Genomic DNA, 15,765 nt, shown 5'->3' on the forward strand with positions numbered 1-15,765 from the left:
CTTTTTGTTAGGGCTTTTTATTTTCATTTTCAGTTTCTTTTCCATTCCTTACTGGTAGGTTTATGGAGTAAGAGACAAAACCCACATGTAATTTAGGGAGAAATGTCTGACTGTGGCTTTCTGCAAGCTGTGCACCACGATCTAGAAGATGGGTTGAGAGCCAGCAATTGGATGAGTCTCAGTGTAGCCAGCAGTGCTCAGAGTTTGTGTTTCCCACAGGGCAAAGCTTTTTCACAGAGTTTGAGGCGTTCCTCCTTGCGTGTCTGTCCTGGCAGGGTGTGCAGCCTCGCCTCACCACCTGCCCAGGCAGCCCCCTCTGCATGGGTATGGAAATCTCCCTGACATTTCCACACCTCCTTCCAGCACACGCTGGAAATGTCGTGTTCCCCCTTGATATATATTACATACTACGCCAAAGCTGCTCCTGGTTGTCATGGGGTGGTGTTCCATGGTCTGAGTGAGTCACAGATTCCCGCACTGGAGAATCCCATGTGAAATCTGAGGAGTGGAGGGACACTTGAGATGAAGTGACTGAATCCCCCTTTCCACACCCCAAATGGAATGTGTAGGAACAGCCTCCCTTTCCTTATATGCCTCTGGCACCACGATTAACAACGAGAGTAATCAGCATTTACGTTTTAGTGGTCTCTTAAAAGCTGGAGTAAATCTAGGCTCTACCACGAGAACTGTTGGGGTCTTTTCTTCCCGACTCAGTTGCTGGTTTACTAACATTTCAGTCCAGTGGTCTGTCAGGTCTTGTTCTCAGAGGAAAAACTGTGTCTTGTGCCTGCTGTGCTCTTGATTCTGTGTTTCTGTCTATTTTGTGTGACTTAAGTATTAAATTACTTAGGATTTGTAGGTAAACTGCAATTCAGTTACTTAGGATTTTCGTAAAACAGTAGATATTGCATCCTTTTGAACTGTTTCATCATCTGTTACGGAATTTGTTTGCTCTAGTATTTTTCCAAATGCTGTTACTGAAACTGCTAAAATAATCAGAAGGTTTTGATCAGGCTGGTTTGGGTCTGATCCCTTCTACACACCCTGTCCCACTGCTGCCCCATCCCCATCGTGAAGAAAACACCTCTTTCTGTTGTCTAAAACTTAGTCAGGCTGGGGCTGGGTTTGGCAGCACTCAGCTTAACAAAACACAGGGGAAAGGCTTTTCCATTGCCGTGCTCGTGCAGAATTTGGCCGGGAAGCCGTGGCTGCTGCTAATCCTGCATTATCCAAGGGGTGTTTCACAGAGGGAGCGGTGCTGTCTTGTGCTCCGTGCCAGCCTGGAGGGAACAGCCCCAGCTCGGGATGGGGAATGCCAGCCCTGGTGGGGTCACAGTCTCGGGAGCCTCTTCAGAATTCCTGGCAGCAGCAGGAGCTCCTGCCAGCAACACGATTCCTCATGTGCCCTCTCCTGCCTGAGCTGTCTGAAAGGGATAGGCTATCCTTCCCATGTTTAAAATGTCTTTTGGAGTCAGTCAGAAGGCCTAGGAGCAGTGAATAATGTGCCAAGCTCCTGGGAAGAAGCTTATTTTTGCTTTCTCAAACTGATACCCTGCAGTTGTAGGAGAGGAGCCTGATTCATTTCATTTAAATGAATTAGTTGTGGAAAAAAACGCTTCTGGATTCCCAAGTTCTTTAGAGTGCAGCTGTGGGAGAATTCACCCACTTATTGCTGAGTTTTGCTCCCCCATCTGATCATTTCTCCCTTTCTTTCTTTCTTTCTTTCTTTTTTTTTTCTTTTGTCGTTTTCCAAATTACATATGCAAAGGGAACCTTCAAAATGTCTTGGCTGCCTGAATCAAAACTGTGAAGAGGTCTCAGCTGCTCCATTCATCTGAACAAATTTCTGACACAAATAAAGCGTGGATTTTGGAAAGCAAAGCACTTAAACACTTGATTCTCTTAAAGCACGTGCTCAAGTGCCATTGAAGTACCTGCTCTTGTGCAGCTCTGTGCATTCGGTGCCGGGGTTGTTGATCAGGGCTGTTTCCCTGCTCAGAACCTTTGCAAAAAGAGCCAACTGACGACTGAAGTGATTTTTTACCAGCTCTCTGAAAGCATCCTTCCTGCTGGAATCAAAGGTGTGCAAATTGAGCTTAATAACAAAATAATTCTGGGACAGCAAGTCTCATTACCCCCACTCATTCTTAGTTGACTGCAAGATTCTGCTGCAATTCCCAGTGCATCTAGGAATTTTTTTTGAGATCCTAATTTCATTGTGCTCTTCAGCATTTCACCACAGGCAGCCATAAGGATGAGGACTCACTTAAAATCCTGTGTTTTAGATACTTACTCAGTGCTGGTACTGGAGCTGCTGAGTAACACACAGCCTTTAATATATTTATCCTCAATTGTCTTTCTGAAGTTCTCATCTATTATTACTCCATCTGGGAAAACAGAAGTAAAACCAGAAGTCAGACAGCCTGTCTGCAGCACAGTGAGTAATTGGACCCCTGGATCCCAAGCTGCCGCTGTAATCACTGTACTGCATTCCTCAAATCTGTAATAATTAAAATGACAGTCTGGGCCATTGGCTGATGTGGTGGGCTGGAGCCTTTACACTTGGGAATATGAGAATAGGAACTCAGTGAAGCTGGTAAGAGGCTTTTTCTGGCTCTTCCAGTAGTAGCTAAGCATTAGAACACCAATTTATTAAATAACTGAAGATTTTTATTTCTCAGACCAGTCTGATTTTAGCTTTACAAATGCATGTTTTTATTCATCCCAACTTAAAAATGGAACATAAAATTGCTACAGGAGTTTAATCGTCATGAAAGAACTCTGAAATGTAGTTAATAAAAATGTTTTATCTGTGTGAACATATAGTAATCTCCACCTCTATTAATCATTCTAACAATGTGCATGAGTTTGGGTAATGTGTCTTCTAATAAATGTTCATGTGGGCAATCTGCTAGCCATTGCCAGTTTCCTAAATGAATACCTTAATGGTTTCTGTAAGATTTTTTCCTATGATCTTGAACTGAAACTGCAGAAGAAGACACCTTGATAATACCAAGTTTTTTGAATTACCTAATAGATTATGTAACTCTCGTACTCAAATAATGTTAGTCTAGTGTTGTTAATTTACTGTGGCTCTCTGTTCCATTTAGCAAAAGGATTTAACTGCAAATGCGAGTTTGAGATATTGGGAAAATGTCTTACAAATGTGGTTTTGCTAGTTCAATTCTAAACTGTCTAGAATTTCTAAAATGGCAGGAAATATCTAGTGCTGAACGAAAAGTCTGCTGTTTATTTAGAGTATCAGTTAGGTTTGCAGTTGACGTTTTCATTCATTCAAAGAATTCATTAAAAATCAAAATCAAATATTCAGGAGCAAAAAGCAATTGGTTCTGTTGTGCTTTAGCATATTAGAAGCTGTGTTCTCAGATTTCATTATCTTTTGCAGCAGTAATATATAGTAAGCAAAGGATCGGAAAGTTTGTTGTTATTACTCCTTTAAAATCTTTGTGCTGAATAAATATATTTGTATTTTGCAAATAAACAAAGAAAAACTTCAACAACTGCAAAAGTGGAATTAATTTTATGGGCGTATGCAGTTCAGTGAACATTTTAATATTCCCGTATTTTCCCTATACTGCCTACAGTTTCTCCTTAGGCACACTTTAAAAGGCTGAAGAGCTGATTTCTCATGGTGTGCCTCACTTGGGGAGGGTCTGACCAGGGTACAGCATTTGTGCTCTGGATTCTGCTGCTGCTTTAGTTTTGTCTGGGTAAACAGGAGGCTTCATGAGCTGGGTTGGTGCTCCTGGAGGTTCTGCACAACAATCAGGTGGTTTATTTCTCATGGTACAGAAGTCTGGGAGAAAATAGTAGAAGTGACAAAAAAAAAAAGAGTGCATTTAGAGTAGTCATGGTCAGGAAAGCACATGAACTTACCATTTTATTTTGTCATAGTAATTAAATAGCATATTTGGGTCTAGAGAGTCATAGATCTTAGCAGTTGCTTCAGCCCTTGCTGGGAAATAAGAAATTTGCTCATATATGACTTCTCCTTTCTCTCTCTTCTGCCTTTTAACTTTCTTTTCTTTTTCCTTAGCACTGCTCTGGTAATTTCCTAAATATTTAATTTAAAGAAAAAATACTAACATTTCAGTGGGTCCTGGGAAGTTCTTTTGTGCAGTTTGAATGTATTTAGAAGGTAGCTGAATGGTTGCCTTAGTGTCCTGCTGAGCATTAATTTCCAAAGCTGGCTTGGATTTGTCATGACTACACCTCAGATGGACATTGTCATGTGAGATTTTAACACTGTAATATCTGTTACAGCACTAAATCAGAAGAGGCTTTTTAAAAGGATTTCTGACGTCCTGTTCTAATGTGTTAAGTGCTTTCCAGATTTCATTATCTTTAAAGAAGCTTCTTTGCAGTAACCCAATTTCATTAAATTTATCAGTATTTCCCTAGCACTGGGTAATTAAAATAAAATAAAAAATTAATAAGGTGGCAGAACACTTCTTAGAAGAGTTATTGTATATATACTGTACTGGCTACAAGTGTCATCTCCCGAAGGAGACTTTTGGAGTACCTGAGGGATTTCCATAAATGTGTTGTCTTTTTTGAATTACCCAAAGGTGTAGTGAGTAAAGTTGTACTGAACATTGGCTTAATGGTGCATTTGTTTGGGACTGTATCTTAAAGGTGTCCTGTAAGCCTTGCTTTTACCAGATAGTCAGAAATCCTGACAGAATTTCAATTTTATTGTCTTCAATGCAATACTTTTGGAAGCTGGAAAAATATATTCTCCAGTTAAAGTGTGTCCCCAAAAGTTTGAGGAAATTAGTCTAATTGTATTGCTGTTACTGTTGCTGAATATTTAATAATTTCATTGGAAATCTTATTTTGTTGGGTTTTTTGGGGTTTTTTTAGGGATCTGTTATTCGTGATTTTTATTCTGTTTTTGAGTTGAAACTCTGTAAAAGACCACTCAGAGGTACAGAGGTTTTTGAAGGAACAGAGCAGAGCAGTCCTTTTCAGTTAGCTGGATCCACATTTAAGTTGTTTCATGTTTGAAGGAACACTCTGTCTTCCACAGGTAATTCTGTAAATGCTGGTTAATGTATTTCTGAGAGAAGTACTGAGACCTCAATAATAGCTAACAGCTTTGCATTTGATATTTAAATGTGTGGATATACACGTTTACACTACAATGCATTGCTGGTTAGATTTTTTGTTTGGATTTGGTTTTGGCTTTTTGGTTTTTTTTTAGGATAGCTCCACTTTTAGAGTTTTTCTAGATGACTTAAAACCAAGTAAGGGAATATTTGCCCAGGGAGATTAAGGACAGTCAATATTACAGCTCTTTAGTAGTTCTTATTCTTTACATTTTTAAGATCTGATTATTTTCTGACTTCTAGTTGCCTGTAGGTTTTGAATTAAAAACTTGCCTCTGGGAAATCAATCATAAAATATTCATTCACTTTAAGGAGGCAGGATTTCATCTGTGTACATCCCTTTTAAACTTGTAAATACAAATTTTCGATGGAGTTTTAGCCCATGAAAGCAAATTACAGAGTTCAGTATGCAGAAGGACACTTACCTTTGCTCATGTTGAATATTTATTTGGCCAGCTTAGTACTGAGTGAAGGAGGATGTGTGTGTGGTGTAATGGTCTCATTATTGAGGTGTGGTGACTGAAATGTTCCTGCTGCCATTGAGCAGCCCTGTAAGTGAAACTGCAGAGATATATCCAGAACAAGTGGCATTGCTGTTCATTTTAAAACTGCTTTTTATTCCACACTGCCCCATCCAAGGAGGTGTTTAGTAGAGATATCATACACTCTGGAAGAATAACAAGACTTCAGGGAAGAACTGGTTTGGTTTGGTTTTGCCATCGTATGTTTCATGTACAGAAAGAACGCAAAGGCAAAAATCCTCCAGGCAAGGGAGGATTTTGATGCCAGGATTTATGTTGCATCAGGGGCATAAGCAACCTCTTCCCCACTCTTATCACATGATTGTTCTAATACCTTGTGGTGTTTGGGTGTTGTAAGAAGAGCAGATTTCACCCCTGTTGTGTTACCATACTGGATTCTACATTGGTGCATAGTCTTGGGCAGCACTAACAACTTTGTTTCTACTTTCAGCAATGCCATCCGCCTGCAAAACAGAAATGTACTCATATATATGATGCTGTCCATTCTGTTATTTCAGAGCATATGCAACCTGAAACTAAACATTCACTTTAGGCCTGCCTTTTCTTATTAGTTCAGTTTAAGAGTGATAAGGCTGCATGTCCTGTGTATTTACATTTACAGAAGAAAATTTCATGCAACTGTGAAGTAAAATTCAATGGATTTTTTTTTCAAACTGTGTTTAGAGTGATTTCAGATTTTCCTGTCAGGTTTGCTATTGCTTATTTTTAGCTGCAGAATAGTGAAGTTCAGTGGAAGCTTGTAGTGGCTGTACTTATGATAAGTAAGCTTAATTTTTGTGTAACACTTCATCTCATTGAAGTTTTCATAATGTTCTTTGAATTGGATACTGTGTATTTTGTTCTTTATTTGATTTTTAGTTTCTTCTGGAATGTGCATTATTTATCTATCCTGAATCTCTGCCTAAGACAATGCATGGGGGGTTGAGTTTGGATTTTTTTTTTTAAGAAAAAGTGTTTTATACAATTATATCTTAATCCTAAATATTTTCTTTCTGTTTTGTGTTTCTGACTTAGGAATTTTATGTGCTTGGTGGAGATGGAAAGAGAAGAAAAGCAAGCTGGCCTCCAGAAGAAAGAAGGCAGCAAATATTTGATGGAACTTTTTTTCTGTGAAACCATGTTTTGAGTGTTCTCCTAGACATCGTCCATAAATATCCTAGATATCAGCTGAGGATTGCTATGATTGGAAACCTGGCTCATCAAACAGTGTACACTGGGAGAAGCCTGCCTAGGATAATACATTTTCTATTGTTTCTGAAAGTCTCTAAGAAAACACTGTAGACATCTACCTGTTATTAACTCTGCATCTTGATTGAGCAAAACTAGCCTTTGAAGTGAATAGAAACAGAGCCTTTTTGGAAACTTTTATTGAACATGACTCATGGAGAAGAGCTTGGCTCTGAGATGCACCAGGATTCTGTTGTTCTAACTTACCTAGAGGGATTACTAATGCATCAAGCAGCAGGAGGCTCAGGTACTGCAGTTGACAAAAAGTCCACTGGGCATAGTGGGGAGGATCAAAACTTTAAGATTTCAGGAAATATATTTCCCAGCTGTCAGAGTAATGGTCCAGTTCTCAACACGAGTACATATCGGGGATCTGGCATGCTGCACCTCAAAAAAGCAAGACTCTTGCAGTCTTCAGAAGACTGGAATGCAGCAAAGAGAAGGCGGTTGTCTGATTCCATTGTGGATTTAGATGGAAAAAAGGAAGCTTTGTTGGCTGGCATGGTTGAAAATGTGCCTAAAGGCAAACAGGATAGCACATTACTTGCCTCTTTGCTTCAGTCATTCAGCTCTAGGCTGCAGAGTGTTGCTCTGTCACAGCAGATCAGACAGAGTCTTAAGGAGCAGGGCTATTCTCTCAGCCATGATTCTTTACAAGTGGAGAAAGATTTAAGGTGCTATGGTGTTGCGTCCAGCCACCTGAAGACCCTGTTGAAGAAGAGCAAAGCAAAAGATCAGAAGCTGGACAGCAGCCTGCCTGACATCACCAAGAACCTGCCCAAAGAGAGGTTTATAGAATCTCCTCATGCAGTGCAGAGCAGCCCCAAGGTGATGAACGAGCCCCTGTCGTGTGCTGCAAGGTTACAAGCTGTTGCAAGCATGGTAGAGAAACGATCCAGCCCTGCTGCCTCGCCCAAGCCCAGCGTGGCGTGCAGCCAGCTGGCCCTGCTCCTCTCTAGTGAAGCCCACTTGCAGCAGTACTCCAGGGAACACGCTTTAAAAGCACAAAATGCCAATCAGATTGCAAGCGAGAGGCTTGCAGCCATGGCCAGGCTGCAGGAAAGCGCTCAGAAGGACGTGGGCCAGTTTGGTTTGGCCAAAGGAATGACGAGCCATCTCAATGGTCAGGCAGGATCGTCCCCCAAAACAGTCGCTAGCAAAGGCGGTGTGGCGCCGTTTCAGAGTTCGGTGGGAATCATGCACTCGCCTCCCAAAACTGTGGGATACAAAAGTACTGTGGAAAGGAATAACCTGAAAACCTCTCCCAGCAACAGCTTGCTCTTACATCTGCTGAAAAGCCAGAATACCACCAAGCACGTGAAAGGGCGTGAGCAGAGTGAGAGAGCCAGCATTTTTGAAGACAGCAGCACACCAACAACTGTTGATGAGTATTCAGACAACAATCCCAGTTTTACAGAAGACAGCAGTGATGATGAAAGCTCCCATTCTAACTGTCTTCCTATAGACCTATCCTTTAAACAGAGGACAGATAAGCCAGATGCAGGTCCACCTGCATCACTGGATAACCTGACTCAGTCCTTGCTTCGTAACTGGGATCCAAAAGTTTCCTGTCCAGAGAACAAGGAAGAGAAAGACACTCCGAAAGCTTCTAAGCTCAATCCCCACCAGAAAGTAACACTGCTTCAGCTGTTACTTGGGCATAAGAGTGAAGAACAGGTAGACAAGAGTAATGATCCTCAGGGACCACACAGTACAGCTGATGTGGCAAAATTCACTGTACAGACTGGGAAAAGGACTCCTGTGGCTGACAGTCCCAGTGCCAACCGAATGACTCCATTAAGCACTCCACCCTTGCTGGCTTCCACAAAAGCAGACTCTCCTATAAACCTCTCACACCAGTCGCTGGCTGTCAAGCGGAGCTCGCCACCCTACGCCTGCAGCATCCAGCCAGACAGACTGATGAATTCTGCATCTAAGCACTTGATAGACCTGTCCAAAAGCAAGGAAATTCAAGGAGCTAAGCTGAGCAGGACTGATAGTCCCCAGAACTCCTCGGCCTTCAGTGCCAGCAAGCTGCTGCAGAACCTGGCTCAGTGCGGCATGCAGAGTTCCATGTCGAGTGAGGAACAAAGAGCTAGCAAACAGCTGCTGGCAGGGAACATGGATAAACCTGTGGGCTTGATTGATAGATTGAACAGCCCTCTGCTTACGAATAAATTGAGTATGCATGAAGAAAATAACAAAATATTCAGTTGTCAGCCCGCACCCGCTGAACAAGGACTTCCAGGTTCGGAAATAGAAAATCTCCTTGAAAGGCGCACTGTCCTTCAGCTGCTTCTGGGAACTCCCAATAAAGGTAAAAGTGAAAAGAAAGAGAGGATGCTTTTAAGAGATGAAAGTTCTCAAGAACAGACAGACAAGGCTTTGAATGAGCAAATATTGACGGTGAAAATAAAAACTGAACCATCTGACGAATCAAATGTTCCTTATAATTCAAATGCACAGCAAGTAAGAGAATGCAAGGGTAACAAATTCCAAGGGTTTGTTCATTCACTGCAGAGAAACACAGCTGCTTCTCCAGCATCTGAGGAGGTGAAATCTGAGCCTCTTTCACCTCAAGATTTCTCTTTTTCCAAAAATGGCCTGCTAAGTAGGTTGCTGAGACAGAATCAAGACAATTACCCTGCAGATGAGCCTGACAGGAGTCACCGAAACAACGAGCTGACACACCTTGAATCCAGGAGTCTTTGCACAGTACCGAAGAAGAGGAAGCTTCATGCTGAGCCTTTGGAAAGCCCATTAAAAAAGATGAAAAGTAATGTGTCTGATGCTGGAAACAATCACGCTTCTCCTACCGAGGCGCTGTACGGGCCTTTGCTTAACCAACAAGAACTGAAATTCAGCAGAAGTGATGCTGAATTTAAATATGCTGTAAGTCATGGTTCAAATAGTGAAACTGAAAATAGGAGTTGGTCTAGAGACAGTAAAGGCTTTAATGTGTTGAAACAGCTGCTTCTCTCAGAAAACTGTGAGAGAGATCTGTCACAACATAGGAATAACATACTAACAGAGGGCAAGAAAAAAGGAAGCAAAACCAGTGCAACAGTCAATAAACCTGAATTCACCATTTCTTCAGTAAGATCGTTGGTGGGAAGCCCTGTGCAGCAGAACAATTGTGTAGATCACAGAACATTTCAGTATCCCATAGCAGTCAAAAGTCCGGCCAGCTCCCCCTTCCCTGAACATCTGGGGAGCGCGGTGTCCAGACTGGAGTCCGACCAGCTGAGCATGTGCTCCATGCCCAGTGAGAAGGGCCCCATCAGATGGGTGATCACGGGCATGGACAAGAATGATTATGAGAAAGACTCTCCGAGACTGACCAAAACCAACCCAATATTGTACTACATGTTACAGAAAGGTGGCAGCTCTGTCAGCAGCCAAGAAGCACATGACAAAGAAATTTGGAATGAGCCTTCATTTACCGAGAGCTCGACTCGCGTTACAATCAAAGAGGAGTTGACATCTGAGCCAGAGCTCAAAACTCCTTTTAGTAACTTAAGAAGCCCTTACAACAGCCATATGGGGAGTAACACCTCTCATCAGCACGGTGGTGTGAATGGAGAAGTGCATGGACTTCTGGAAAAAGTGCGAACAATCAAAAAAGAGCCAGAATAAACTGCAGCCTCCTCAGTGAGTTTACAATCAACGGTTTTGAATCTTTGTTTAAAAAAAAAAAAAGAAAAAAGAAAAATGAGTATGAACTTCACTACTGTATAAATTGAGCATGATTTTAACAAAAAAAGCATGGTCTAATTGAAATGTTTTCATTTGATAAACTTTTTATTTTTCTGGTGATGTTATTTAAAATACATGTAGATAAAATTTGCTTTACAGTAGATTGTCACAAGGAAACTGGAAGGGTTGTAATTTGTACAAGACGTTTCTGTATGTATCAGATTAAGTTATGAGTACTCTTTGATCAGAGTCTTATTTGGATCTGCAAGCTTTTGGTATAACATAAAGTGTAACCGTACAGCCTAGGTGGTGGTAATGCTGCGTTTCCTCCCTCCCTGTAAAATAATCCTTATTTTTTTGAAGCTTGAGCATAGAGACAGTGTACTTTTTTTTTTTTCAATGTTTTAATATGTTTTGTGAAATTTTAAGAATAACTTTTAAGAAGTGGGGCAGTCCGTCCAAGGTATTAGCTCGTCATATTGGAAAACCTGCATCAGTGTTAATAATTGAAGTGCACTGAAATGTATTTTTTAGTGCTTCCAAAATTTGTATTGTTATTTTTAAATCTTGTTTGTGGTCCTGCCAGAATAGTGGTGTAAAATCTATTTTTCTTCCTTGCCCTGCTCTCAACAAATGCCTTCCTCAGAATTCTTAGCCATAGTTATGAGTTACTAGAGTTAGAATTAAGGGTTTTTTCTAGGTTTTTATAAAAAAAGGCAGATTTTCGTAGGCCGTGCAAGTACTGCATGAGTCCTTTTGTCGGCACATTCCTGTCACTTTCCTGCCTAAAAGGGGAAAGCCAAAATGCCTCTTGGAGCAGTGTGATTGAGAAGGCTTAGTACATGTGTTCAGTGAGGAAAATGCTGGAAAGCTTGTGAAGGGGATGAACAGAATTGTGTGTTCAGCACCATCCTGCTTCCCTGTGGAAGAATACCAACTGCACCAAAGCAGCACATCAGACTTCCACTCTAAGATGGAATAGGATTTTAATGAAAAATGTGTTGGCCTCTTCCTACAACCAGGGAAAAGAATCTATAATCTGCCAATATTTATTACTCTCTGAACAGCTGATACATGGTTTAATGCACTACCCTTTCACTGCAGAAAATCTGGCTTTAGAATAATTTCCCAGGTAGCACTGAGGATAAAACTGTGGTTTTGTCATGTTCTGTAATGGATAGTGGGTTATATCTGAGAAATCCTTCCCTGCCCTTTTCCTCAATCCCCACCTGTGCTGTGATTTGTAACATCTGGCAGTATCAGCCTGAGATGGGAGGAACTGAAAATTGCAGTCAGGGCTGAGACATCTTGAAAGAATTGCTGGCTGGGGAAGAGTCGTGTGGCTCTGCTTTCCCGTTAGCGCTGTCAGTGTTAACTCCATTTGCAGCCCTTATTTCTCTGGGGGCAGGAAGAGGACAAAATCCACTTCCTCTGAATTATATGAATTATTGGCAAGCAGAAGTTTTGCTGAACTTTTTACTCCCCTTAAAAAAATAAGTTCTCTGTGGCTTCCTGATTTCACAGATAATCCTCTCTGCCATCAGCAAGCAGCTAAGCAGTTGGCTTGCGCAAATAATGAGAGCTGCACTCTGGTTTAATATTGTCTGTTTTCACCCTTGCAAGCCAGCGACATGACAAAACTGCTGTTTCTGTGCATCCCATGTCTGCACAGCAGACATGAGTGAGGGGGCATTTTGCTCTTTTCCATCTGGTTTGGTTTCTGAGATCCTTTTCCCAGACTCTTGGCTTGCTGAGGCAGAGCAAGCTGTTGTCCCCCTCTTGTCCCTGTCCCCAGCCTGAGATCAGTTCCTCCTCTTTCCAGTGCAGTTCCTACTGAAAGGGACTTCTTCTGTCTGACAGCTGGAAAATGCACCACTATTCTGTTTTGCCTCCCTCCGGGGGATACCTTTTAGGGAACACAAATATTTGGCAGTATCTGGTATAAAACATTCCCCCTGGTTTTTATGAGAAATAACAGAGCAATTTAAAGATATATTTTTATGTTACTTCGGTGAAGCATAATATATTAATGGGCTGTACAAAGAAGATTTATATTTTAAAACCTTCACGCAAATCTAATATCATTTTAAATGTCATTGTTTGAAGTATAATATAAAAATAAAATTTTGTTTGTCTTTAATATTGCATTTATAAGTAGCCCAATGACAATTCAGATGTCTCATAGAATAATCATTAATGAGATAAAGTATATTTTGGATTGACAGTGGAACTGAATTCTTTTTATATGAGTCAACCCAGCAGAAATATTAAAAAGATGGTATTTGTTCCATCCATTAAATGTCTTTTAAAGTCTTAATTGATTATTTTTCTTGAAACAATGTGTATATAGGTAGGAAATATATACAATATAGAATAATAGATGGTCCCCAGACTAAATACAGGGCTATAATTTGCTTGAAGAGCCCCACAGAAAAATGCAGCGTGAGAGGATGTGGAATTACCTGGTTGAAAAAACTTCTCCAAAGCTGAGATGAAGAGTGGGGAAGAGATTCTGACCCTAACAAAAATTAATACTGGAATCGAGCAATGTGCTGACCTTTGTATTTATTCTAGGGTAGTCTATTGTTATAATATATACTTTTGAACATTTAGTTTTGAAAGTTTTGTAAAACAGTTAAGTTAAAATGTTAACAGTTTGACCAGTTAAGGATTTAGCTTTCTTTTTAGTTGATGTTAACAAAAGGGTATTGCCATTCTCACAGACGTTGGTAAACTCTAAAATACAAGAATTTAAGTTTGGGACATGTTCATGGAAGAATCTTATCTCCTGTAGGCATTGCACTCTCAAACAGCAGGTAACAAGAATGAGGCCCTTGAGAGAGGGCAGGACATGCCAAGGGAATGCTCAGTCAGCTGCTAAGAGGGCAACTGTCTCCTCCTGTACGGAATTCTCCAGTGTCACTGGTGTTACCCCCTCCCTAGGGAAGAGAGGTCTTCTTTGGATCTACCCCATCCACATTTACAGCATTGACACCTTAGGACCAAAGGCTCTTTAATTGTTTTTTGTCTTGTAGCGTGGGTCAGTAAAAAGGAGTTGCTATTTTTTATTCCTTGGGGACTTTTCCATCAGAGAAGAGGGGTGTGGGAGCTGGGTTTGTTGTCCCAGGAGGGACTGGTAGGGCTGGCCACGTTTTCCCAAGCAGCTCTAAGATCCCTGATTTCCACCAGTCCCTGCAGATGAATTGCAAACCAAGGTCATCTCCTGAGTAGCCCTCGGTACTCTCAGCATCTCCTGTGTCCTCTAGGCATTTAGGCTATGGATTTGGAGCAAAATGGGGTTTTGGCAGGTGTTGGCAGCAGCATCTGTGCAGGCAGAGCAGTGCAGGATCAGTGGGTGCTGGTGTGGGATCTCCCCATCAAAGGAGCAGGGAGGAGGGAAGGGAGGGCACATCCCAATTACAGCCAACAGAGACTGCTGGGGAAAGCTGCCTCCAGCTCTCAGACCAGTCAGGAAGTAAGTTAGGAAGCTGTCTCTGCACCATGCTAAGAGTGCAATTGCAGCCCCTTGGAGCTTTAACCTGCATTAACTCTGTCCCCACTTAGCTGGGGAGGGCTGGGGCTGCAGCTGGAGTTGTGGAGACCCCGGTGCCTTGCTGGAGGGGTGTCAGCAGCGCCTGGATTTGGGGATTGACTTGGAATTGCCACGCAGATTTGCCTTTTCTTTCCAGAGGGAAGTGTCTGGGACTCAGATATCCAGGTTTGTAGTGTCTCCTCTGCCAAAGCTTGAGGAAAAGGTGGTGGGTAAGGCTTGACCACAGAATCAAAAGTGGAGAGCTGGAGGGCTTCTCTGCTGATACCACAGAGCTGGGCAGCTCAGTTTGAGAAGTTTATATGAGATCAAAAGGGAATTCAGCCATAACTTTTACTTTTCGTAGCCATTTACTCTTAGTGAAGTTTTTAAATTTTTAATTTACAAATGTTTTTAAAAGAAAGGAGTGGTTTAAATTTTCCCTGTTAAATGTTGGTGAAAGTATTACAGCTCTCATTGACGTCAGTGACATGATATTACCAGTTTGTTCTCTGCCACATCTTACAGAGGAGTAAACTGGTAAGTATATATTATATATATATTTATATATAATGTAAATATGTTGACTTGTTACGCCTATAATATGTTGAAATTGGTTTTTAAAAGGTGATGTAAATAGTGGTTTCCTTAATGAAAAATACATATTTTGTATTGTTCTAATGCAAAGGAAAAAAAAACCTTTTAATCTTTTTTGTTATGTATATTCCATGTATAAGTGTAAATACGATCACATAGGTTTAAAAACTTTTGCATGTATGTATACAGTTGCAAGTCTGGAAGAATGTATAGAAAAATTCTTTTATTTAAAGTTGTGATTAACTGCTGCATGAAAAGTGCATGGGGGACCCTGTGCATCTGTGCGTTGGCAAAAAAAAAAAAGTCTTAACAAGTCAGGTCAGTTCAAAACACAACAGTATTCCACTTCTGGACATGACTTCTGCTGTGGTATTTTAGCTTTGTGAAAGAATGTGCTTCAATTCAAAAGGGTCTGGAAAAAAAATGCAAACCTACTTTTAAAACATGAAGTGCTCATACAATTATAATAAGTCATGTAAGTTCAGGACTCCATTTTGCATAACTGAAATATTGTACCTGGACTATTCCATCCCTGTAAAACAAAGGAGTATTGATTTTCATTGCCATACATAAGAATTTGGGATTTTACCACAACCAGTTTTATTGTGATGTGTCTTCAGTAATTTAACTGGTCTCATTTTTTTTATTAGAAATTAATTTCCTCATGTGATGTCACAAAACTGTACATACTGCAGTGTGAAGTTTTTTTAAATCTTTCAGTGTTTACTTCCTGCAGAAGATTTGAATAAATGAGAAAAATGCATTGTCTTGATGGTTTTTAAATCTGCTTTATTTCATGTGTACTTTGCCTTTTGGGAGTGTTAGTGGGCTCTTTGCATCAGTGCTGTTGATGCAGATTTCTGACAACAAAAGTACCTCAAGGAACTTAAGCACACACAGCCTTCAGCAGGGCTACTGGCTGGAAGCTGAGTGTTGTGGAGCTGGAAATGAAGCAATCTAAATCAGATTAGCAGCTTTACTTCACAAAGCTCTGTATTATGTTTTATTTAAATACCCTTCTGCTTATTAACTTGAAATCAGTGAC

General features: G+C 40.8%; 1 protein-coding gene across 3 annotated transcripts in view; it reads left to right on the forward strand.

Moving 5' to 3' along the window:
* NRIP1 (nuclear receptor interacting protein 1) overlaps positions 1-15,488 on the forward strand; it is a 66,517-nt gene extending 51,029 nt beyond the window's left edge. For all 3 annotated transcript variants that reach the window (XM_031061926.1, XM_031061928.1, XM_005427003.2), the window contains one exon: positions 6,686-15,488. In XM_031061926.1, coding sequence (XP_030917786.1) covers positions 7,046-10,534 — 3,489 coding nt within the window. In that variant the 5' untranslated portion in view covers positions 6,686-7,045 and the 3' untranslated portion in view covers positions 10,535-15,488. The remainder of the gene's footprint in view (positions 1-6,685) is intronic.
* The last annotated feature ends 277 nt before the right edge of the window (positions 15,489-15,765 follow it).

Source organism: Geospiza fortis, unplaced genomic scaffold (genome assembly GCF_000277835.1).
Source record: "Geospiza fortis unplaced genomic scaffold, GeoFor_1.0 scaffold24, whole genome shotgun sequence".
In the NCBI taxonomy this organism is placed as follows: domain Eukaryota; kingdom Metazoa; phylum Chordata; class Aves; order Passeriformes; family Thraupidae; genus Geospiza; species Geospiza fortis.